The 26,974-nt window shown below is 41.5% G+C and overlaps 1 protein-coding gene across 1 annotated transcript in view; it reads left to right on the top strand.

The window, feature by feature from the left end:
- Nucleotides 1-1,133: 1,133 nt before the first annotated feature.
- hlcs (holocarboxylase synthetase (biotin-(proprionyl-CoA-carboxylase (ATP-hydrolysing)) ligase)) overlaps nucleotides 1,134-26,974 on the top strand; it is an 83,534-nt gene continuing 57,693 nt past the window's right edge. Inside the window, exons 1-5 of the mRNA XM_084320941.1 lie at nucleotides 1,134-1,473; nucleotides 5,715-5,861; nucleotides 9,403-9,565; nucleotides 10,888-11,933; nucleotides 25,278-25,457. Coding sequence (XP_084177067.1) covers nucleotides 1,213-1,473; nucleotides 5,715-5,861; nucleotides 9,403-9,565; nucleotides 10,888-11,933; nucleotides 25,278-25,457 — 1,797 coding nt within the window. The 5' untranslated portion in view covers nucleotides 1,134-1,212. The remainder of the gene's footprint in view (nucleotides 1,474-5,714; nucleotides 5,862-9,402; nucleotides 9,566-10,887; nucleotides 11,934-25,277; nucleotides 25,458-26,974) is intronic.

The raw sequence follows: 26,974 nt of genomic DNA, 5'->3' as shown, positions 1-26,974 counted from the left end.
TAGTTTGTTTTGTGATGTTTGTAGTCTTGTTTTTAGGGCCTTTGAGGTGCTTTGGTACCATGAGGTGCAAGCATAGTCGTAGTACCCTTGAATGAGTGCTCCTGTTAGAGTCTTCAGGGTATTCTTGTTTACCAGAGAGGAGATCCGGTACAAGAATCTTGTTCGTTGGTTGACTTTTTTGATTATATTGCTTGCCATTTTGTCACAGGAAAGATTTGCCTCTAGGATGGAACCCAGATAGGTAATTTCATCTTTTATTGTGACAATATTGTCACCCACTGTAACAGAGAAGCTGTTGGCCTTGCTGAGTTTGTTATTTGAACCGAAGAGAATGGACTCTGTTTTACCCAGGTGTAATGATAGTTTGTTATCAGCGAGCCAGGTGCAGATTCTGCCCAGTTCAGAGCTGAGGGCTTTTTCAACCTGCAACTTGTCCCTGTCAGAGACCAGTAGGGCTGAGTCGTTTGTGAACAGGAACAATAGATTTTACGTCTCATTCCATTCATTTCGTTGAGTCCCTTGTCCGCTTATTTTCCCAGAGCTGGTGACGGAAGTAACTAGTAGGGAGTTCCATGTCTCAGTTCCTTCCCGTCCCTGATGTTCGAGAATAGAGATGATGTAGAGTTGATGATGACAATGCTGTTTTAAGCGATAACTGTTACATTCACGTTAATTCTATAGAAGAGAGTAAAGTAGCTTCGGGCTGAGTAGTTTGACACAAAATATGTTGTAGTTGACAAATTGGTGAGCCCAACGCCCTTGGACAATTCCAGAGTTAATCTCTAGCATGCCGACAAAGGCCGAACCGACAGATTAATCGACTATGAGGGGGGCATCCCTACTTACTCTTTACTTTGGCATTTCATGGGGGACCCTGATGTAAACAAGACAAAAGTCTTTCTCTGGTCTGCATCCCCTTAACAATTGTGTGTATTGAGCTGTACTGTATTGTACCCATTCTGCAATCTGTTAATACAATTTTCAATCAATCAATCAATCAATCAATCAATCAATCAATCATACTGTGCTGGGGACTTTTATTTTGTAAAAATGTATACATTTATCACCGGAAGTCTAATTCTAACATCAGCTAGCTTCACTAGCTCGACACACCAATGGAGGACACTGCCGCTGGTAACGCTGCCTCCTGTGTGTGAGGTGCGTTTAGAGGAGAGTCAAAAATCATGGCTTTCTAAATGTAGGCTCATTAAAATGTTGATAACATTGTGCTACGTATATCTCTGGGTGCGCTATCAGAAGTGCTACGCGGCGGTGATACAGAACACTTTGCGCAGGTTGTTGTGCGCCAGCAGCAGCACCAGCAGCAGCTTCACGTTCTGTGCCCTGAGTCCAGCAGCGCCGGGGAGGGCGCCCCCCACAGGAGGACAGCAGACCAGCCCCCCTCCTCTGCTGCCCGAGGAGACGGTCTTCCTCAAGTTGGGCGACAAGGCTGTTTACATATCCGAGCTACAGGTGACGTTTCGATCAAGCTATTTTCAACTAGCTATGGTTATTAGCTAGATTAGCCTGGACGTGTCTCTAGGCCTCGATTTGTCTTTTGTTTGGATTGATTGATTGATTGATTGAAAACTGTATGAACAGATTGCAGAATGGGTACAATACAGTACAGCTCAATACACACAATTGTTAAGGGGATGCAGACCAGAGAAAGACTTTCGTCTTGTTTACATCAGGGTCCCCCATTTTCAATTCATCATACATGACATACAGATAGACAGTACTGCTACATCTAGACATTTATGACATACCAGATTTACAAATACAGTACTGTTTGTGATACAAAAAGAGTCCAGAAAAGAGAGTATACATTTGACGTAGAAACTGTACATTAGTCAAAGTCGAGATCAATTGCGTGGGGTATAGATCATGTGCTAGCCTTTATCACAGCCTGATGTTTTAGTCTTTAGTTAGAATCTGACATGTTGGTATTATATCACCTTACTTGGCTAGTTCAATCTAAACCTAACCAATGAGCCACTATGAATTGAAAATGGGGGACCGTGATGTAAACAAGATGAAAGTCTTTCTCTGGTCTGCATCCCCTTAACAATTGTGTGTATTGAGCCGTACTGTATTGTACCCATTCTGCAATCTGTTAAATAAAGTTTCATTCATTCATTCAGCCATCCTAGGAAAGATAGTGTAAACTTTGTTAGTGTATCAGAGATGCTGCTTAGTGGGCTTTTTCAGTATGCTTATTTATTGTGAAAATCTAGCAAATGAGATGTTTTCAGACTATGTCAATATCAGGATGTTAACCATACTGTAGTGAAGAAGACAGCCGCACACTGTCACCACTTGCTCAATATTAATTAGCCTAATGCAACGTTTCGGTCTGGGACATAGACCTCTTTCTAGTAGTCGTCATATTGGCTTTTTGTTTTGTTAAAATATGATGGCTGGGAGATGCTGTTGACATTGACATTAAAGGGATAGTTTAGCTTCGGAAGGGATGGTTCCCCCACTCTTATGTATTACCAATTGGTGGAGTCCTTTCAAATCAAATCAAATGTATTTGTAAAGCCCGCAATCACAGGTTAATGTCCCCATGGGCTGGACAAGTCTTCTTTAAACAAGTCAAGAAGAAACATCACAATAAATCTAGAACAAAAAAACCCATCATGAAATCCAAAACAACACTCCCAGACATACCCCAGCGAAGGTAAGGAAAAACTCACTAAAAACCTAGCAATAGGAAAAAAACACCACAGGCAATGTGGAGGAGAGACACATTAGAAGGGCCGTTCAAGGGGGGATCTCCCTTCTTGGATGTCAGTGATAGTGTTGTTGTTAAGGATGATCGGTGGGTGGAGAATAAAACAGGCGAAATAGTTGGTATGTATGAACATATACGTGTAATAAAACACATATGTGTATGCAATAGCAACTGGGGTACATAAGAACATTTTTGAAAGATTTAAATATAATAGAGCTAAGAACAGCAACAACAAGAGAGAAAGCGTAGGGAGACTAGCGCTAGTGTGATGATAGGATAAAGGCAAGTGTCGAGGCTCGGAGCTCAACATATCAGCGTCGGCAGTGTTGGGGAAACTACTCTATTAGCTACTTCACAATGAAAACAAGTTAAAAGTTTAACTATCAAATATAACGTAGTTTGTCAAACTAAAACGAAGTAGTTCAAATACACCCAAATGACATGGTGGCACAGCCAAACGGAACAGTCCTTCCCCTGACAGTTTCACTGATGGTTAAGATAACACTTTCAGCGCCAGCCGTTTTAGTTATCCTTGTACTCAATGGGCCACCGCTGTAAGAGATATGGATTTTCACTGTGCGTCGCGGTGTTTGCAGGGCTATATCTATATTCTATATTATAGCTATGGAGACAATACTATGGCTCATTCAACATGTGAAAAAGAATATTTTTTTTCACGTATACGTTCACGCGTTATACCGTGGTGAATATTGTATAGTTTCAGAGTGATCCTGGCTAATTCCTGGTAACTGTGTTATGGAGCGATATGTGAATTTTGCTAAAAGCGTTCGCGTTGCTCACCTGGACACGCTACTATTTCCAAATCAAAGGTATAATAGGTATTATGTTTCATCATGAATGCATGAAAGGGGGTTGTTTTTAGATGCTTTGATCGCCAGTAACGGCATTAGTTTTGAATACTACATACATACGTTGATCGCCTGGATCGATGTGAAATCATTGTAGGATCAAGGTGGAATTGACGTCAGATAGTCCTTACCTTTGATCGTGGTTATTCCAAAAAGAATATTCCAATTGTCTGATCGCGATTTCCAGTATTGATGTCGATCGGCTACCTGACATGAAGTGGCACAAGATATGCCTCAAGTGTGCTGAACGCATTTAGAAGTTATCGGATGAAGCTATTTACTTGGCTTGGTCTAAATTCTCCGCCCGGATGAAATTAGATGTGACACAGTGTGAAATAAGGTTTCAAAGGGTGGGCGATACTGCCACCTAGCAGGATGCGGCCGGTATTGCACTCTCTGGATCTCAGAATGATTTCCTATGGTAACACAGAGGTCCGTGAGCCTGTAATGAATAAAAAAAATGTATAAAAGAAAAAGCGGCCAAAACCCGACTACTCGGGTATGGTGCTCAACCGCTGGCGAGATAACCCGACTTTACTCGGGCATGGCGCCCAATGAGTTGAGATAAAATTGTTCCCCCGAATTAGGACCGTACTGTTGTTGTTGTTGTTGTTGTTGTTATTATTCTCATATTTGGCAACATAGCAATGTCTTACTCCTCATGTTTAATAAATCATATTTGGACATTTGATTCATAGCTAGCTATCACTTTAGTTCTGGAATGGAATGTTGAGTCCCACTGTCCCAGTGCTTCAGTCTCCCAGCTCCAGCTGAGCAGTTGTCAGGACGGCACCCGACCAGTGCACAGCTTTGGGCTGGGTACCGACTAAAGTGAAAAAGTACCATCTAAAGATTATCTATGAAGTGATGTTTATTCCATTTAACCACTTGATTGATTGATTGAAAACTTTATTAACAGATTGCAGAATGGGTACAATACAGTACTTCACCTCGCCCTTGCTGCTACATAGTATGCGGCATGCCGGCACAGCCAAATGGTTTTCTGTGGTGGAAATGCCGTCTGCATCATGTAGTGCCTGATAAACTCTTAATTGGATTAACCTCTGCAGGCCCGCCGGGGACACACAGGACACAGAAGCGCTGTTAAGTGTCAATTCTGGAGCGAGCAGGAGCCTGGCTGTTCACACCGGAAGAGCAGGAGCCTGGCTGTTCACACCAGAAGAGCAGGAGCCTGGCTGTTCACACCAGAAGCCATTTATTCTTGCTGGTCAACACGAGATTGTGCTCCTCTGCTCCAATCATATGTAGAGGTGCTCCCAGAGAAAATAGACCAGGCGCTGAAACTATCGCTGAAGATCGCGATGCCAACCGCGGCTCATATGAATTAACATTTTGACAGTGGCATAGCACACACATTGATTTGTCAAGTCAAAGTCAAGCAAAAACGAATCATTGTTGAATCAACAATACTTTGGTGTAGACGGGGTCATTGTCTAAGAACTAGCCAATCAAACGAGATACTATCTCTGGCTGCATTTTGTTGCATCATGTTGATTGGCTAGTCGAAGTTCAGAATGCCAGTGAGAAGCTATTTGCTTGCAAACTACCAATGATCCAAATTCCATCCAGCAGCCATCCACACATTCAGTAAAATGTTGGCAACATTTTGTTTAGCCTAATGCTAGTCCGAACCCTTAAGCAACCTGGCATTTACTAACTAATCTTTCTGGCCTGAAAGCCATTACTTTAGAATGTACTTAACCTTAACCACTCCATTTCCATGCCTAACCTCAACCCAACCCTAACATATTATTAGTTATTAATATTTTACTTGCTTAACCTTAACTTAACCCTAAATAGGTAGTCGTTTCAAGTTTAGCCACTGAGCAAACTGTGTGATGTGAAGGTTGTTGATCACGTGAAGCTCTCTTTAAACGTGTCCCAAGGGTCTCATGTTTCTTGGACTAACTCCACTGCACTTCTGGCAGAGTGACTCACTTTACACCATTGTGTCCTGTGTTGGCTCCTGCTATTCTCAACAACATGCAGTAGCTGCATTTGTTTTATCAATTACTAACCGTATGAACAGATTCCTCTTTTGTCGCCTGTAGACATCAGTGTCTTTGTGTGTATTGTCTCGTCTCCAGGCATGTGATGACCTCAGCAGGTGGACTGTGTTGCTGCAGTCGTCTCTGGTTTGTGGCCCGCGGATAGAGAGCGTTTCTTTCATCATAGAAGCTGCTTCAGGACACAGAGTGGGCTACCGTTCTCCCCCCCACAGGTCCAATAAGAAAGTATGCAGCACGCATCACATGGCACATGATTAAATTCAGACCGGAAGTGAATAAGTCACGTAAGGTGATGTTATACACTTGCTTGAATATTTTCATCACTCATGCCTTCAGTATGAGTTCTTACACATTAGTTCACTATTGACAGTGAAGGGGGAAATAATTGTATACAATTTCTTTTAATAATAATAGGCGTGGTCACAGGCAGCAATTCTCAGTTTCAAGCTGATTTTGTTTTTAAAGGGACTTCGCCAAAACTATGCTGATTTATTTTGCGCATTTAGTTTGACAGTCATTGGTGAGTTTGTACCTGACCACCAGTGATGTCATCGGGGACATTGGATCCCTGTGTTGTGTTAATTACAGCTTCATGAAAAGATGTAGATACAAAAAAGCAATACCTTGTCTTATCGGCACTGCTCCCTTTCATTGAGCTATAATTAACACAACAGGATTTGATGTCCCCGATGACCATATTAAAACTCAATAACTGGCCAACTAAATTCATGTGTGCAAAACCTTTTTTGAGTTTTTGGATTTGTATGAGATAATGTGCAAAACAAATCAGCATTGTTTTTTTTTGGTGAAGTGCCCTTTTAATTAGATTTAAGCCAATGCCATTAGAGTGGTAATGTTTAAAAATGTGGGTTTGAAATGGACACTTACCTCAAGTTTTGTAGTGATAAGGCCACACATCTGATGAGATGAGGATTTTGCCGTCGTTATGGGTCATGAATGTGTGTGTGTGTGCACATGTGTACGTGTGCCACATTACCCCATAAACAATATAGTGCTAACTTAGCTATTATAATAGTGGGACAAAAGCCACATCTTTTTAAAGCACAAGATTCTCATTATCTGGAATGTCTGATGGTCAATTAATCACATCTGGTTCTTGCTCTCATTAAATCTGCACTCATTAAAGCTGCAAGAAAACGGTAAATGTCTGGCATCAATGGTTTCCAAATACTTACTGTAAAATTACAGTAAAATCAAATATATTTACAGATTACAACCTTTATTTAATGGTTAATATTTAGTTAAAAGGTAATTTACTGTATGTCTATGGTATTTACACTTAAAGTAGAAAAACAAAGGTAATCTGTAAAATAATAGTGAATTTCCTGTGGAAAAAACCTTATTTTTTACAGTGTGGGCCACATCATAAATTATTTGCCTATATGTCCAGCAATAGGCGTCTGTGGGTGAAGTTACTTTTACCATGATTTCTGGGCCCTGCTGAGCCTACACAAAGATAAAACCTCTTGAACTCACTCCATGTTCACTGGATCTCTAGGGACCAGTGACATGTCCCCTGTTACCTACTGTAGCTCCTCATCACCTAAACCGTTTATTATCCTGTCGCCGTTTACTGTGACCTCTGGCACATACACATTCCAACTTTGGGAAACTTGCAAGATCATAGCGTGTGTGTGTGTGTGTGTGCATATGTAACGTATGTGTGTGTGTGCATTAGGGCTGACCTGAATGCTTCAAAGCTTCAATCGCTGCCATGGTAATCAATGTCAAAATCACTATTTGAATGCTTAGTTTTCTTTGTTTTTCCATACCCCTCCAAAAATGTGCCTACATCGGCATAAAAATAGCTAAAGCTGCTTTCCCGGCACATGGTACCAGCTCGGCCCAACTCGACTGTACTTGCCTTTGGTACCAGGTACTTTGTTTTCCACCGCGGATAGTGCCCCTGACAATGTAGCTGGTTGTCATAGTGACACTGTATGAAACGACCACGGCCCCAAACTTTCATTAGTCGTCCCAACTGCTTGTTCTGGTCTCCAGCTCTCTGGCACCTGTTTAATGCCAGAGTGAACCTCACCTTATACAGTCGGGTCCATAAATATTTGGCTATATTTGACCTTTTTACCAGGTCCATAAATATATTTAGGCTCTGTACACCACCACAATGGACTTGAAATGAAACAATCAAGATGTGCTTTAAGTGCAGACTCTCAGCTTTAATTTGAGGGTATTTGCATCCAAATCAGGTTAACAGTGTAGGAATTACAACAGTTTCTACGTGCCCCCCCCCCCCCCCCCTCTCTTTCTAAGGGACCAAAAGTAATCACAGAGTTAGTTGAGCTGGTACCACGCCGTGGAAAAGCATGATTAGAGAAATAATGATCTAACATTTATTTTGAGAATCGGTTCTTCTCAGACAACGACCGATCAAAGTGAAGTTTCTGAAAATCTGTCTACCCCACATCTCTCATTTACCCATGGCATTGAAACTCTCGTGTGAGACAAATCATTCAAGCTTTGTTTATTCAATGGTTATTACTACTGAAGCTTCAAAGCCCAAAACAATGGTAACCGGGACAGCCCTAGTGTGCATACAGGGAATTCCATTTAATTATAGCCTGCTAGATGCTTTACTAATCAATAGACTTGGGTTATTGTGTTTGGATTTTAAAGTGGAAATGTAGAATGGTATGAGGAAAACAACAAGGACACAGTGTCATTGATGCGAAGCACATTTCCTGTGAGCCGCCACTAGGGGCAGAGCGGCTAACCATGAGATATTGAATGAGTGAGTGAGTGATCAATCGCAGGTCACATAGATGTGCTTTGCTATGAAAGAACCTTGCTTAATCTTAGAGGTGCAGTTTTGGGAGATACATTTGAACCTATATTTTCAGAATAAACACTCTTCAGAGGAACATTGGGTCTCTGGAACTCGTTTTTTGGAATCTAGAAAGCTACTTAAAATGTGTAATAAAACTGTTTCACTGTTGTGGTTTATAGTGCCAGGGTCTTATTCACACACATTATTTACAATTCAGAGAGTTATCTTCTAGGCTTACGTTTGGTTCACAGCGCCTCAAAAATGACTTTGCTTTGATTCATGACGACATAAGATGGAATAATTTTAAGAAGTACACGTATGTCAATTTTGTTAGCTAATTGCAGGCTCTGCAAATGTAAACCGGTTCTCTCGTCAAAAACCACGCAGTGCACCTTTAATCTTAATTCTGGTTTAATCCCAGGAGCCCTAATCTTCCCACATACTCTTCCCTCAGACTCTGCTTCTTTCCCCAGGCCATCAGAACACTGAACACTGATCTCTCCACACACAAGCACACATGAACACACACACACACACACACACACACACACACACACACACACACACACACACACACACTACACATCCTCACTTACACTCTCTCACACACCCCACATAAAATATATGAATTAATTAATACACAATTAATAAAAAATAAAAAACGACTGCACTTTTTTTTTTTTTTACAATAGTCCAAACTGTATATTTGTATATTATTGTATATATTACTCATTACCTTTATTTCTTACGCTTAGCATTGTATTTTATTCGTATGACTTTTTTTTATCATGTCTAGTCTATTTTATTATTTGTATTTTTGCACAATCGAGGCGGGCATGGCCACCTACATTTCACTGCATGTCTCGTGTATGTATGTGACAAATAAAACTCTTGAATCTTCAGTCCATGTGTTTGACTAGCGGGAGCTGTTTGTTAACGGGTCTCCTCTCCGCTGTGCAGGTGGTGAAGTGGTCTGACTATTGCCTCCCTCTGGCCTGTAGCCCCGGGCTGCCCTTCAGGGCTGTGGCTCAGGCCAGCGTTGATGACTTCAGCCACCTGGGGGTGGCTTTCATGGAAGATCGCCTTCAGCTGGACAATGGACTTGTGCCTTCAAAGATAGTCTGTGAGTTGTATCTAAATGAAGTCTCTTCTCCAGTCAGAGCGGTAGTGCTGGCCGGGCAATATATCAATATCGTCCATATGCGTTATTATCTTATTGTTGAAAATGACATCGCTGTGTCACACTTCCCATTACCCTGCAGTCCTATATGATGAACATTGACTGCATTATGCAACATGTGATTTTCAATACCTAAGCATGATATATATTGAAAATACATTTTCTTTTTCATATCGCCCAGCCCTAGTCTGTGTTGTTAGATTTTACTTATTGACAGCAGTTTTACATTTGTTCATTTCTAATTTCTCTTAGGTTTTAGTGGTTAAAGTGCCAGTCTCAAAGATCTCCACTTCACCCTGTACTTATTTGTACTACGTACACATTGTACAGTTTTGATACAATATGTACATTTATTACTTATGGTTATAACATAACATACATTATGTACCTTTTTTGCAATTTTCTTTTGCAAGTTTCTTCAACACTAAATAGAGGCTATTGACTTATCTCGAACTCTACCCTCTTTTCTTGATCTTCCAATCACTGTTGCTTCCTTCGGATGAGGAGGAAGAGGACAAGAAAAGAGGACAGGCTTGAAATAGGTTTATTGCTAAGCTTTCTCTATGATCCCTCCCCATGTTTTCCAATGGCACATTTTTGTTATCAACATTTTCAAGACTTAATTCTACCGATTGCCTTTTATGTAAATGTAAAACATTTTCATTGTTTTTTTTAAAATCTGTTTAACTCTTATTAATCCTTTTAACACATTCAGCAGATGCTGTTATTCAGAGCGACTTCTTACAACAAGTAACAAGTGCAAATATTGCTTGTTTTTCATATTCATTTCAGGCAATTGAGAAAAAGAGGAAACATTTGCAACTTTTTATAGTCATAAAAATGTCATGATGTCATATATGTTGTGTATGTCATAAATGTCACTATGAATTGAAAATGGGGGACCCTGATGTAAACAAGACAAACGTCTTTCTCTGGTCTGCATCCCCTTAACAATTATGTGTATTGAGCCGTACTGTATTGTACCCATTCTGCACTCTGTTAAATAACGTTTTCATTCATTCATTCATTCATTCATTCATTCCATTCATTCATTCCATTCATTCATTCATTCATTCATTCATTCATTCATTCATTCATTCATTCATTCATGCATGCATGCATGCATGCATGCATGCATTCATTCATTCATTCATTCATTCATTCATTCATTCATTCATTCATTCATTCATTCATTCATTCATTCATTCATTCATTCATTCATTCATAGTGGGCTTAACATTTTTGCCTTTGTGATATTTCCACAGCTGTCCTTCTCCAAGAATCAGTCCTCAAAGACCTTTTAAAGAAGCAAGAACCAGAGACCCCCAAGAAACTAAGCATCCTCTCCCTCAACAACACACAGACTGAGATAGTGCTCTCAGAACCGTCGCTTTGCGACCAGTTAGCAGTAAGAGCAGTCCCCCAACAGTGCAGAAAGGCTTTCCTTCCCCTACTCCCCGCCTCCCACAGCAGGTTAGAGGAGAGAAGAGGCTCAGAGCCCCTACGCTGCTCCGCCCAGGACCTGGGCTCCGAGGGCAACAAGGAGGACCGCTCCCTGGGAAACTACCACCTCATGGAGGGCCACCACCTCCACCTGTCCAGCTGCCACGAGTGCTTGGAGCTGGAGAACAGCACCATCCTCTCCGTCAAGTATGCATCGGCGGAGAACATTCCTGACCTTTCCCACGACTGTTCCACCGGCCTGGACAGCGGCGATGATGAGACTCTGGGTGAATTGGAGGACGACCCCAAAGGGTTCCTCGGTTCAAGCGGCGGAGATAACGTTAACGGCAAGCCGCCCAATGTGCTGGTTTACACTGGTGGCTGCGAGGAGCGTTTCCAGAAGATCCACAGACTCTTGGCTGACTGCATCAGTATGGACAGCTACGTGGTTTATCCCTTGAGGCCCCAGCAGGTCCTGGATGAGCCCTGGCTTGAAAACACCAGGCTCCTGGTGCTGGCGGAAGAAGAGCCCCTGACGCCCCAGCTCCAGACACGTTTCCTCAGCTACCTGGGCCAGGGGGGCAGGGTCCTGGGGCTGTCCTCCACCCTGTGTCCCGCGGGTCTGGCTCTGGAGGACCGGGAGAGGCGCCAGGGGCAGATCTGCGCGCTCAACTTCACCAGGGAGGACACCACGGAGGTGGAGCTGAGCGTGCTGGCCAGCGGGAAGGTGTTCATCCGGGACGCCCGGGGAGGAGGGGAGGTGGAGCTGTGGGGGGAGCTGAAGGGGGACATGGTCCACGGAGAGAAGGACATGGTCATCGTCAGGATGACCCACGGAGAGGATGGAGGAGAGGCCGTCCTGTGTCAGGTAAAGTCGTGCAGAGCTTGAAAGCAGCCAGCCCTGTTGTGCAGGGGTGTAACGATTCAATGATTTGGATCAATACGTTGATTCAAAAGGAAACAATACAATTCAATCAATGCAATGAACACAAACCTGCCAACCTGTATGCATTTTGTATAGCAGACGTGCATTTTGACATCAAAGTATGCCGGTACAACTTGTGTTGTATTTTTCTTAATTTCTTTCACCTAAGATATGGGGGGGGGGGGAAATATAGCTGAGCCAATCAAGACATTAACCTCTTAACACTTTGAGTGCCAGCAGGGGGCGCACGATTTAGCGCTTGAGTGCCAACACTCTATTCAATGAGGGCGAGCACATTTGCGAACGCATAAACTATATCTTAAATTATGGCTATGTGTCTAATACGCCCGTCGCTTATCAATGACTTGCTTGCAGTCAACATTGTCGAAACGGATTGTTTTTTCATCGGTACATTTCCGTGTTATACCATTTTGAAAAATGCTTGTTTTTGGACATTTCCAGAAAAAAGGTGATTCTGCAGGAATGACGTTGTCATTTTTTGGCCTATTTATGAATCGTTTTCAAATAAATGCTAGATTATCGATAATATATGTGTACTTATGCATGCTAGAGAAGCGGGCTGAAAAATCGATTATCTTATTTCTTGATCAGCACACACACACACATACACACATAGGGGAAACGTTGATATATCTGTGAAAAAAGCTCTGATTATCCCAAGACTGGTAAAATAGATTCCTTACCTCAGATCAGATGTTCTCTAAAAAGATTATTCCAATTCCTGATCGCCATTCCAAATATCGATCGTGTTTATTGATCCAACGCTGGGTGCTCGAACACATATCCACGCTGTTCTGAGGGACCACAAAGACTGCAATCGGCTCGGATTACATGCCTGACAAGTAAAATGTGGATTCCGGATTTTCTTTTCCCCATGCGTTTTCATTCTGTCCAATCCAAAGGGTGCATTACCATCCTGGAGACAATAGGGGGCGGTATTTTGACTGTTCGAGCTCAGAGAGAGTCCCAGTGGTAACGTGAGGCTAGATTGATGCAAAAATGAATGGAAATCGCTAATAAAAAAAATAACGATTAATAACGAGATTTCTCGTCGTTGGCACTGAACGAGTGTTAAGTACCGGGCCGATATTTATTTCACTTGGCAAATAGATTAATACAGTCCGTATTAAGTGATGTTGTGTTTCTTTTTCAAATGTAGCCAAGAGTAAAGACCCTAACCCAGGGGTCGGCAACCTGCGGCCTCGAGGCCGCATGCGGCTCTTTAGCCAATCAGCTGTGGCTCCCTGCCCAAAAAAAAAAATTTTGGAGATCGATGTCATACTGTGACACTGAAATGAAAAAATATTTCATCAACTAAGATATTTAGTCAACAAAAGGCTTGCCTGTATGCATAATATGTGGTGCAAAATTTGCGAACAACGAAAAATTTACTTTTAATTTTATAGATTTTCCACAAATAAGGGAAGGACTCTAATAGAGCTGCATAGTTCAGGGTTTTATTTCAAAGTAGGTCTACAGATGTCAGTGTTTTTTCTCCTTTTCTGTGTTTTATTTCAAAGTAGGTCTACACATGGTAGTCTTTTTTCAAAGTGGACTACTTTTTATTTGATAAATGTTCCACAAATAAGGGAAGGACTCAAATATACCTGAATAGTTCAGGGTTTTATTTCAAAGTCGGTCTACAGACACCAGTGTTTTGTCTCCTCTTCTGTGTTTTATTAAAAAATAGGTCTACACAGCCAGTATTTTTTCTCCTCTTCATAGGAGTTTGAGGTTTTCCTTTGTTATAACAGGTAAAAACAGCAATTAAAAAGTCAAATTTTTTCTTTTTGTTGCTTTTATAATCCCATTAATGCAACAAACTGTGTGCTATAAGTATAAAGTATAATAAATCGCAAATTACTTTGGGTATGCAATTGTCAGGCATTTTATGCTAAATGTGGGGTATGCTTGGGGATATATAAAACGTTATACACTGTGTTATCTTCATTTTAAGGGTAAATAGGTTGTGCGGCTCCCTGAGCATTTTATTTTGTGGGACGGGGGAAAAGTGGCTCTTTTGATACTAAAGGTTGCTGACCCCTGCCCTAACCTTATCAAAACAGCAGTCAAAGTGTATATTTTCAGCACTATGTTATGTTTGTTTAGCAATTATTTTAAGTGTTATTAGCTAAATATCAGCTCATAAAAATCTCGTAATATGCGCATTACATCGGAAACCGGATGATTTAGACACGCGGACATGACATCGCCATGAAATCGTTGTAGTCCTAAGAAAAAGGAGACCCAGGGCTTTTGATGGACTATGGATTTTTGTGTTTATATCTCACGGATCGAACAAACCTCAATGTTATTGCCATAAAATAAAACGTATATAGTTTCTTTACCTTTCTGTGAACGTCTAGCAAAAAACGTGTCTCAATCCGGTAAAAAATGGCGACACTATGGACATTATACAAAAGTAACTGTACTCGCATTAGATTTCATTCACGGTCTTTGCTGCCCTATATCGGGCGCCTGGTGGTACTAAATCCAGATTTAACTCTGCCATTGGAAAGAGGAGATTTGGGCAGATCCATAGATGTATCACTTGGCCATAATAAGGTAATTTATAGGCCTGATATTCTATTGAGTGTCCGGATGGCAAAATTCAGTACTGTATCTACAAAGACCCATCATCTGCCCTTTGTTCATTTGCTTAGATTTTTATTACACTTGATCTCATGAACGTGCTGAATGAACTCAGTTTTTCTCACTTTTGGTCAATGTTAGCATGGTGTTATTCACCGTCAAAGATGGGGAAAGAAACGAATAATAATAGTTTTAGGCGGATTTTCTGAAAATATGGCTAGGGTTTAACATGTTAAGCTGGGATGACTTTTGCTCTCCACCAATAAAAAAAATTACCAATGATGCTTTACCCCCTTAAAATAGCTATTAGCTAATATTCAACAACCATGAATACCTGTGATTCAATACTGTAGCTACATGTACACACAGGGAAGTCACCTCAAACCATTTGGAAATGCACTCCGAAGAATAGGGTTTGTCTCATTTGTGTCTGTCTGTGTGTTGGCACTGTGCAGTCTATAAACTTAGCCTACTCTAGGAACATTCCAAGGGAAGAAAACACCATTATGTTTCCAATTATGTACCAACTATACTGTAACAAGTGATTGATTCTACAGTTTCAACAGCTATGTTCATATTCAGTCTATCTTATTAGGTTGCCATGCCATTTAATGTTATATCAGACCTATTATAACCTCGTTCCCAGTTTTATCTCATCCGTGAGATAAAGCTTGGTAAAGAACTACGGCCGAAAGTGTGTATGGGGTAGAATTTCTGATGTATGTACTGTACTTCCCCTGGAAGCTGCCTCCGAACTGACCAAACTTTTCCCGAATCCTGTCGGCAAACAAGCTAGAACGTCCCGGTCATGTAGTAAATTCTTCAGGCAAAGCCGTTGCAGTGGCTTAAAACGAGGAAATATTGTCACACGTTTCTATAATTGTTTTGTCGAAATCGGAAAGCATGTAGCCTGTACTTCCGTTTACACACTTTAGGAGGCATATCTTGTCCAGCCTAGACCTATTATGAGAACAGTTGTATTACCCAGCTCTAAAATATTACTTTCACCATAGCCACAAATAGGCCTGCCACGATAACACATTTTGCTGGGCGATTAATTGCCCCCGAAAATATCGCGATAAGCGATATTATTGCGACCGGTTAGAGAATTTTTTTGAGAAATGTATTTCCCAAAACTTTTATTTTGAAGCCCACCGCTCCGTCTTTTCCGGTGTTTAAGACTTTTATTTTGAAGCCCACCGACCGGACCGGAAGTATTGTTGTGATTATCCTAGCTGACAACTTGTCTCGTCCGGTTGTGTTTTTTAGTTTTAACGTTAGCTACTAACGTTAGATGCAGCTACTACAGGCAATCAACGATGAGGAGGAAGCGTCAAAGCAGTATTATAATAGAATAGCTGTGGTGCGTAGGCACTGCAGCACGACTCGAAAACGACCCGTTATAATAAATTAATTCATGTTTAACTTGTCCCCGTCTCCAGTCCTTTGACTAGCCCCACCCGTTCATTGTAAACAATGATGCATGTAATTGTATTAACGTTATTCTGTGTTATTCTAACGTTACACTACAAATAACGCTACTTGGTTAAAAGGAGCAACACTATTGAGAAATGTAGTTAAGCTATGTGGTGTTGCCCCACGGAGCTCCTGTGCTGTGCTGTAGTAAAGCCAGCGGCCCGCCTCCCAACACGGACAGTGACTGACAAGGGGCACTGGTTCCGCCTCATTAAAACAAACGCGCAAATAGCAATTAATCGCGTCCGTCAAAATCATTGCATTCATTTAAATTATCGCGGCAATTAATCGATTTATTGCTTATCGCGGCAGGCCTAGCCACAAAAGAGTAATTTCAGATTATGTGTTGGTGTTCCTTGGTAGGCTGTATTTAAGGCTAGGTGATCAGTTAAGTTGAACCTTTATTCCCCTTGCATTTGACCCACACTAACTATTTGCAGTAGGAGCAGTGGGCAGCCACACATAGTGGGGCTCCCAGGGACCAACTCCAGTTGTAAGGCCAGTACTTTGGTCAAGGGCAAGAAACGTAACATGCATGTCTTTTGCTGTGGGAGGAAACCGGAGTACCCGGAGGAAACCCATGTAAACACAGGGAGAACATGCTAACTGCACACAGAAAGGCCCCCTGCTGGGGTTTGAACTCAGGACCTTCTTGCTATGAGGCAACAGTGCAAACCTCTGCACCACGGTGCTGACTTGGTAAAGCTATATTTGAGGTTAGGTGTTCCTTGGTACGCCATTTTAGGCAGGTGAAAGAGAAATTGACAAACGGGCATAAATGACCAACTAACAGTACAAATAAAGAGATAATAATTAGGGATGTCCGATATTATCGGCCTACCGATATTATCGGCCGATATCGGCATTAAAATGTGATATCGGAAAATATCGGTTTTCAATTTTCTTTTATTTTTATTTTTATTTTTTTTTTTACATTTCTATAACCTTTATTTACTCAAGCAAGCAAGTAAGAACACATTCAAATTGTATTTATTGTCAAAAGTATGCATAATGTTGTGTTAATTCCACAACAAGAGATATGTAATGTTAATTACCTGAAATTATTCCGTTTTGGGGGGGGGGGGGGGGGGGGGGGGGGACCCTGCATATATCGGTATCGGTTGATATCGGTATCGGAAATTAAGAGTTGGACAATATCGGTATATCGGTATCGGTAAAAAAGCCAATATCTAGCATCCCTAATAATAATATTATTTATTTCATTCATCTGTTATATTATATGATCTATTTCATATTATCGGTCAATCATTTTCATATGAGTGCATCCCTTACTTTTCTGTCGGTAAGACTGCTGCATGTATGCAAATGATGTACTGTCTATAATGTGTGTCAGTGCGTGTGTGTGTGTGTGTATGTATATATATATGCAAATATAAATATATATAAAGTGTTACTCAAAACATTTGTTTAGGGTTGGCAGGTTTGTGAACATATGTCGATTTGAGTTTGTCAATATATTGTAAAGTATAGGTAGTTCAAACCGCGTTGGTGCTGTTGGGGCCTCTAGGGGGTACTAGCGGGGCTTTTAGACTAGTCTCCTAAACTATGTCTTAAATTATGGCTATGTGTCTAATCTGGCCGTCGCTTTTCAATGACTTGTTTGCAGTCAACATTGTCGAAACGGATTGTTTTTTAATCGGTTCATTTCCGTTTTATACCATTTTGAAAAACCCTCGTTTTCTTGAAAGTTTCAGGAAAATATAAAGATTCTGTGATAAACGGCCTTTACTGGAATATTCTGGAATACACAAAAAACGTTGTCATTTTTCGGCCTATTTATGAATAGTTTTCAAATAAACGCTAGATTATCGATAGTATATGTGTACTTATGCACGCTAGAGAAGCGAGCTGAAAAATCTATTCTCATTTCCTGATCAGCGCACACACACACACACATATGGCACACGCTGATATCTCTGTGAAAACAGCTCTGATTATCCTAAGACTTGTCAAATAGATTCCTTACCTCAGATCAGATGTTCTCCAAAAAGATTATTCCAATTCCTGATCGCCATTCCAAATATCGATCGCGTTTATTGATTCAGCGCTGGGTACTGGAAATACCCATTCCACGCTGTTCTGAGGGTCGGCGAAGACTTGGATCTCTTGGCTTGCCGGATAAGTAAAATTGAGGAAACTGGATTTCCCCCTCATCAGTCTAATCCAATGGGGTGCAGTACAACAGGGAGAGACGATAGGGGGCGGTATTTTCCCAATGGAGCTCAGAGAGAGGTTGCAGCACTAACGTGAGACTAGATTGATGAAATATGAATTCAAATCGCTAATATAAAAAAAAAGACAAACAAAGGCTATGTCGTCGCTGGCATTCAACGGTCGGCATGAACTAACGACATATAGCGTCGTTGGCACTCAAAGCAGGGTTAGAAATAAAAAAAAAATTTCAAGGGCTTTTTTTGCCCCCCTTAATTGATTTTCGGGGGCTTTTTTTTTGTATTTCGGGGGCACTGAATTTTTATGATAAACGGTAGGGGTGCCGACGGTTCACAAAATGGACGGTTTGGTTCGTATCACGATTTTGGGGTCACGGTTTTCAGTTCGATATACGTTAATTTTTATTAAAAAGAATTTAACACTCAAATCTAAACATGCTTCTCATTTATTAAAAATAAAATAAAAGTTTTACAGTGTTTACAGCCTTAAATAATGTTTGGCACACAAAGACCGAACTGACTGAAAAATATAGGCTATATTTGTCAAAGTATTAACTTAGTGCAAACAAACAATATGCTCAGCCAGCACTAGACTTTCCTTTCTTTAATTAATATAAACACACAAAAACAATGTCAACCATGTTTAAATTCCCTGATTGTCAGTTCTTAATGGAAAGATTCGTTTTCTGCTTGAAATTATTATGTTTCTGTCTACATTTATTTAGACTAACATTATTTAAATATTGAGTGCAACTGTGGTGGATTACGTAATTCGGTGAGTTGGAACTATCTATGGGTTGGCGCCGGGTCCCCACGGACATTTTAGCGTGTGGCACCTTCAGCTCCGGTCACGTTAGGAGGAGTTCATAACATCAACAAGCAGCGCGAAAGCGGCAATAGTCCCGGTTGGAGTTAGTAAAACACGGTTGTATGTTAGCCATCTTGGATGTTGAATAAATGCCTATCATTGTCTTTAAACACCCCGCCTCTCAGACTCCCATTTCCTCCTCTGCTACAGTAGCTAGTAGCTATGGTGACATTTCATTGACTGTACAGTATTAGCTTGCGGGCTGCGTCGGGCTACCATAGTTAAAACGTGCGTTGTGTTTACAAACTGCTAACGCCATGGCAAGATGTGTGTAGGCCTATGTAATGTTAATGGCTATGTTTTTAAAGTCGTAATGAAGATTGATTTATATTGTGCGTGCCATTTTTACATTTTAGAACACCGGCTCCGCCAAATGAATTTTTTTATTTGCGCGTCATCTGAACCGTACGATACACAGACGCTCCATTACCGGATAAATATATATATATAATTAGTAAACTGTCTGGGGCATTAAGTGCCCCCCTTAACTGATTTTCGAGGGCATTTTGTCCATTTTCAAGGGCATTATGCCCCAAGCCCCCGTTAATTTCGAACCCTGACTCAAAGTGTTAATAATCAAATAGCACTCTCATTTTGGTTGTACTGTATGCATTTATGACTTGATAGAAAGCTTGCAACATGACTGTATTAGCCGGATTACCATATATCATATGATATCGATCATATGTTACTGAAAGAAATCTTTATTGTATCATACCAAAACGTCTGATATTGTCAAATTGTTGTCTCATTAACCAAAATTGTATCATATCATAGCCTGAGGTTTACGCCCCAAATTCTAGATCTAGCATGCGATTCGTTATTAAAAGCTATTTTGTTGAAACAATTGATGCAACATACCTTTTAATGTGTAGAGTAGATTTTGTTTGTTGTTGACATTCTGTTCTTGAGACAAGCTAAAGCTACAATGTGTAAGATTTCTTTTATCACAAATATTTTTTTTTGAATTTTTATTTCATGCCAAAACATATCTAAACATGGACACACTGAGTTTCATTGGCCAGTGTAGCAGCAGTATAGAGATAATCCATTTTAAAGCTTCACAGAGGGGCTAGCCCCTTCTAACCAATCAGATAAGCTTGAGGGGAATTTTGTTTGCATTTTTTATTAGTTGAATTTACGTTGTCCTCCTCAGTCAACACAGGCAATGAGGACCATAGATTGATTGATTGATTGAAAACTTTATTAACAGATTGCAGAATGGGTACAATACAGTACGGCTCAATACAAACAATTGTTAAGGGGATGCAGACCAGAGAAAGACTTTCGTCTTGTTTACATCAGGGTCCCCCATTTTCAATTCATCATGAAATTTTTTACATACATGACATACAAATATACAGTACTGTTTCATCCAGATATTTATGACATACAAGATATACAAATATACAGTACTGTATAAGAGAAAGAGATCATAAAAAAATATATACATTCAAGTGGGAAGAAACTGTACATTGGAGGGGGTTGGGTGGGTGGGGTTTGGACATTTACCGGGGCCAGTTTCGAATTGCAGCCACCCGTAGGTGATCTTTGAGAGCGGTTTTGTGTAGAATAACCACAAAATGTCCTGCTTATTCCAACAAAATTCCCTTTGAGCTTTTCTGATTGGTTAGAAGGGGGAGCCCTGCAGTGAAACTGTGAGTCAGTGTGTCCAAACTCATTCACGGCCAATCACGTAATATTACGTGTTTGCTCGCCAACCGTTGAGCGCCAAAAACGTAATATTACGTTTTTAGATAGTTTTTTTCTTTCTTTCGATTTTAATATCCTATACTCTCTCACGGACCTCGGTATTGTCACATTTATTTATATTGCACCCCTCAAACCAATAGTTACATCGGCCTGGGGCACATCCCGGGAGAGAAAGAGAAACAAAAAAGACAGGAACAATACGAAAACAGAAAGAAATACAGGCAGTCCAACCAAGCAGATAGAGAACAGACAGACATAATACACCACACATACAACAATACAAAAAATATGGGGCGGGGCGCCAGGGGGCGCTAGAACGCCATCGCTTTAATCAATGGGGAGATTGCGAAATTTGCGAGTGCTTAAAATATATCTTATATTATAGCTATGGGTCTAATAACACCGGCAATTGTCAGTGAGTTGCGTCTGGTCAACATGCAAAAAACAGATTGTTTTTTCATCCGTACATTTCCGTTTTATACCGTTTTGAATATGAGTATAGTTTTGGTGATTCTTAGTAATCCCAGGAAAAGACGCGATAATAGCGTTTTAGTGGAATGCACTTATCACGTTGTCATTTTTCACCTGATTATCGAATCTTCCTGAAATCAACGCTAGATTATCGTTATTATCCTTCCTCATGCAAGAATGAAACGGGGCTTGTAGCGGGGCGCTCTGGAGCTGGTTGATTGGACAAGGAGTTATTTTATGTAGGCTGGGGCGAGACCGTTTATGGCTTTGTATGTGAACATGAGGATTTTGAAATGTATTCGTTGTTTTACCCGGGAGCCAGTGTAGGGATACAAGGACTGGGGAGATGTGGTCCCTCATCTTGGTGCCCGTCACGAGCCTGGCGGCTGCGTTCTGGATGAGTTGGAGGCGGTTTATGTATTTGTCTGCGACACCAGATTAGAGGGCGTTGCAGTAGTCCAGTCTTGAGAATATGAGAGTGAGGATGAACCTTTGAAGGTCGCTGTGGTAGAGGAATGTTTTTATTTTTGCGATGGTGCGCAGCTGGAGGAAGCAGGACTGAGCCACTTCTCGCACTTGTCGAGTTTCAGCTCGGAGTGAAAAAAGACCCAATTACCATTGGAACTCATTCTGAGACCCAGAGAGTGCAATACCGGCCGAATCCTGCTAGGTGGCAGTATCGCCTACCCTTTGAAACCTTATTTCACACTGTGTGTTACATCTTATATGATCCGGGCGGAGAATTTGGCTTCGGGCAAGTGAAACGGTTCATTCGAGCAACTTGGAACGCTTGGAACACACTTGATGCATATTTTGTGGCAATGCATGTCAGGGACCCGATGGACATCAATACTAGAAATCGTGATCAGACAATTGGAATATTCATTTTGGGATACCTCCTAGTAAAGGTAAAAACTATACATCAATAGTAGGGCTGCAACGATTAGTCGACATAATCGATGACGTCGATTATAAAAAATCGTTGACGAGAAATTGTTGCGTCGATTAGTCATAAAAAAAAAAAACGTTATTTAATTTTTAAATTTTTAATTAATTTTTTTTTTATTTTGTGCACTACCTATCTTTGTGAGAGTGGCTTCTCAGGGTTCCAGACAACATCATAACATGATGATCCCATAGCAAATTTTGGACATTGAAAACATTGTTCCCCTGCAGGAGATGATGATCAGACTAGACACACAATACATTACACACGCACTCCTCTCACTCACACACAGCGATCAGAGTAAGACACACACATACACACTCCTCTCACTCACACACAGCGATCAGAGTAAGACACACACACATACACACTCCTCTCACTCACACACAGCGATCAGAGTAAGACACACACACATTCACACTCCTCTCTCTCACACACAGCGATCAGAGTAAGACACACACACATTCACACTCCTCTCTCTCACACACAGCGATCAGAGTAAGACACACACACATTCACACTCCTCTCACTCACACACAGCGATCAGAGTAAGACACACACACATACACAAATTACACAGTACACACCTCTCACTCACACAGCGATCAGAGTAAGACACACACAAATTACACAGTACACACACTCCTCTCACTCACACAGCGATCAGAGTAAGACACACACACATACACAGACTCCTCTCACACACAGCAAACAAAATACCTAGAAGTCTGTCTGATCTGACTCATCCTCATCCCCCTCCCCTTACAGCTGTTCCACGTCACCCTCCTGGTCCTGGACCAAGTTACAGCCCCATCAGCCGCGGTGCTGGGGGCAGATGCTGCTAGTTATTTCTTTTTTATTATTATTTTTTTAGTTATTTAAAGTACACTTCCACTTTAACACTTTGGTTGCCTAAGGTTAAATTAATGATATACCATAGATTGCCAGCGCTATTTGTCTATGGAGAAAGTCCCCTTCTTTGCAGGGCTATAACTTTTTAAATTCTATTGCTACATTGCCATTATTAGGGCCCATTCAAAGTCCTATATGTATTGTTCATTGTGTAGCAACGCTAAACTTTTTCATTCACATATTCATAGTAAAGTATGGTCTAATGTATAAGTATGTTTTCATCTCTTTCTGCAGCTTTCTCCAGAACGTGATATATAGCCCCAAATGCATTATATTGATGATGAAATACAGTTTGATGGCAATCAGCGCGATATAAAAAATTCCAACTAGACGTACTTCTAGAAGTTACTACACGTCATCTGATGTTGACCGGATGGGCGAGGGGGCGTTTATAATTCCGTGGGCAGCGTTATACCAATCATCTAATGTGGGTCAAATGTTGATAATATCAGTTATTATCGAAGACGGTAACGTTACACGCTGAAACTCACCCCAGTCTCCGCGCGCCGTTGGGCGATCATTGTCGAGTAGAAATTTTATCATTATGGGATATATTATTACCCGGTCCATCTCCAGCTTGTATAATGGTATATACGTCCAAATCATGTTGTTTATCGAGTTATTGGCAATCGATCGCTATGTAGAGTGACGAGCTAGAGTCACGGGACATGTACCGAGTGGCCGGAAGCAATACGGACGTCTAGCAAAACCTCTAGTGCGCTTCCTGTTAAGCGCTTGCGCCGATCGGCCACCAGATGGCGCTCCTGAACCGCCAGAGAGCTCAGTGGGTCCTGCTGGTGGATCTCAGGCCAGCGGAGGGACATTATGAATCCGATCGCAGATTTTTGAAATATTGATATAAAGACGACGTACAGCGTCCCCCGGCAACTTTAGCATGGCCAGCAAAGACGTCTAAAGACGGCTCCCGGCACCCAAAGTGTTAATTTGTATTATTTAATTTATTTATCTTGTTATGAGTGATTGCTGTATTGTTCTTCAAATACATTTTCATTTAAAGTGGCTTAAGATCCAAATTAAAATGTTTCATGAGTCATTATTTTAATTTGCTATGGGATCATCATGTTATGATGTTGTTGTTTGGTCCTGACAAGAGTCTCAAAGTCTGGGGTGATGGTAGACAAGCAACTCTGAGGTCATGCTCAATGTCCAATCTGTTCCTCTGCTCTGTCTTCAGCTGGACTAGAGCTGAGAAGCCACTTTCACAAAGATAGGTAGTTAAAAAAAAAAAAAAAAAAAATTGTTTTTTTTTGTTTACATAATTGGTTTTCGAAAAAATAATCGACAGATTAGTCGACTACCAAATTAGTCATTAGTTGCAGCCCTAATCAATAGTAGACATCAATCCTACTTTGATCGATCGCAACGATCATATGTAACATACTCACAAAGCGTATGCCATTGCTGACGATCAGAGCATCAAAAAACGACCCCCCCTCCCCCCCTTTGATGCATTCATGATGAAACATAATACCTATTATATACCTTTTGATTTTGAAATAGTAACGTGTCCAGGCGAGCAACGCAAACGACTTTAGCAAAATTCACATAGCGCTCCATAACTCAGCTTTTCTGGAATTAGCCCGGATCACTCTGAAACTATATAATATTCACCACGGGATAACACGCAAACGTATACATGAAAAAAATGCACGTGACGCATCGTGAAAATAGGCAATGGAAAGCTGGCCCATTGACTACAGGATGAGGATAATAGCTGGCGCTCAATCAGTTAAGATAATGTTTTGTAGCAAAATTCTAACGAAAGAATCATACACATTGTAGCTTTACAGGAACATGCAAACATTATGGGAAATGCGCTTACCGTCTTCTCCAGAGTCAGACAAGAAGATAAGATACCAATTCCCCCTCTGTGTTCAGTAGAAAGCTATCCGGCTACAAGCTAGCCTAGCTTAGCACAAATTAATGGAAGTGTATACGGACCACTAGCCTAGCTTAAAGACTGTTTTTGGCCAACAGCTAGTTGGTCCGTATCCGCTTCCATTAATTTCTGCTATGCTTGAAAAGGAGGGGTTGTCTTATAATCTGTATGTATTGTCCTTAACGCACTAACGCAGGTACACCTGGAAACGGCTCCCAACTCAGAGGACGTGACATCGGAGGGCTTTGACGAGCTGAAGGTGAACAATGCGCGACGGTACGAGGTCTTGACGGAGATCTTGACGTCCCTGGGACTCAGCTGTGAACTAAACCAGGTCCCGCCCCCCAGCCCTGTCTACCTTCTGTCCACATCTCAGGTAGGTCCCGCCCCCCAGCTCTGTCTACCTTCTGTCCACATCTCAGGTAGGTCACGCCCCCCAGCTCTGTCTACCTTCTGTCCACATCTCAGGTAGGTCACGCCCCCCAGCTCTGTCTACCTTCTGTCCACATCTCAGGTAGGTCACGCCCCCCAGCTCTGTCTACCTTCTGTCCACATCTCAGGTAGGTCCCGCCCCCCAGCCCTGTCTACCTTCTGTCCACATCTCAGGTAGGTCACGCCCCCCAGCTCTGTCTACCTTCTGTCCACATCTCAGGTAGGTCCCGCCCCCTAGCCCTGTCTACCTTCTGTCCACATCTCAGGTAGGTCACGCCCCCCAGCTCTGTCTACCTTCTGTCCACATCTCAGGTAGGTCACGCCCCCCAGCTCTGTCTACCTTCTGTCCACATCTTAGGTAGGTCACGCCCCTGGTAATTTAGTGGTCTCTCCAGGGTTCTCATTCTCTGCTGCAGTGAGCATTAGAGCTGCCTGGATCAGGATCTTTGGTGCTTAACCCTCTACGTCCAGGCAAACCTATGTCTATGTAGGCTTTAGAGTCTATATTTTTTCAATTTAGCCAATTCTGAGCATATCCTTTGAGTCAGTATCAAGTGTTATACCTTTCATGATTCAGAGGAACCTACCCTTTATTTCTGGTGTAGTGTAAAGTCACCATCATACATTACCTTTGTGTGAGCATACAATATTTGACAAAAAAAAAAGCCCAGTGAAAAAAACCTTGTTTTGTTGAATAACTCCATAGTTTACCAGGGAATTCTGGTTTTCTTTCAACATGAAAAGTTCTATTTAGGTGTTTTGAACCTCCATGTGAAATCTGGTGCACATACATATTTTCCTCAGTGAGTGACAGCCATTTATTGTATATTCTGGTATTTTTTTTGCAGACAATGTGAAAATACATACATTTTGGTGTTGGACCAATATCTCCCTGCAACACCCTGCATGCGGGGTACTTTCAAAATAGATTAGGTCTATTTTTCACGTGGATAGTAGTATACATTTCCTTCCTTCATATGGAAAACAGGTGTTAAAGGTGACATGCATTATAAATTTCTTTTTTCAGTGTCTAGCATTGTATTATAGTAATAGTAGTTAGTATCAATGTGTCTGTGTCTCTAAATACCATATTGGCGGATTGCTCTCATTCAGGGCAGACCATTTCCTGGTAGAAAAAATCAGGTAATTCTGATTTGACTCGCATGGTGACGTCACATGGCGAGGATGGAGCGGATAGTGATCCGATTGGCTCTGTGGTTGTAGCGCGAGCGAACGAGAGAGAGAGCGAGAGAGAGAGAGAGGGAGAAATACACCCTCGCGACAGAGCACACATACACACGCGTGCGTCGCACTGTCAGGGAGAGAGAGAGAGAGAGAGAGAGAGAGAGAGAGAGAGAGAGACACAAGGGGACCTGCTAATCTCACACATGCAGCCCTGTTTACACAGTGCTCTCTCTCTCTCTCTCTCCTCTCGATTCAGGAGCATAACTAACGTCCCGT

Source organism: Notolepis coatsorum, assembly GCF_963971535.1.
Source record: "Notolepis coatsorum genome assembly, chromosome: 8".
In the NCBI taxonomy this organism is placed as follows: Eukaryota; Metazoa; Chordata; class Actinopteri; order Aulopiformes; family Paralepididae; genus Notolepis; species Notolepis coatsorum.
This window is presented reverse-complemented; position numbering and strand designations above follow the sequence as displayed.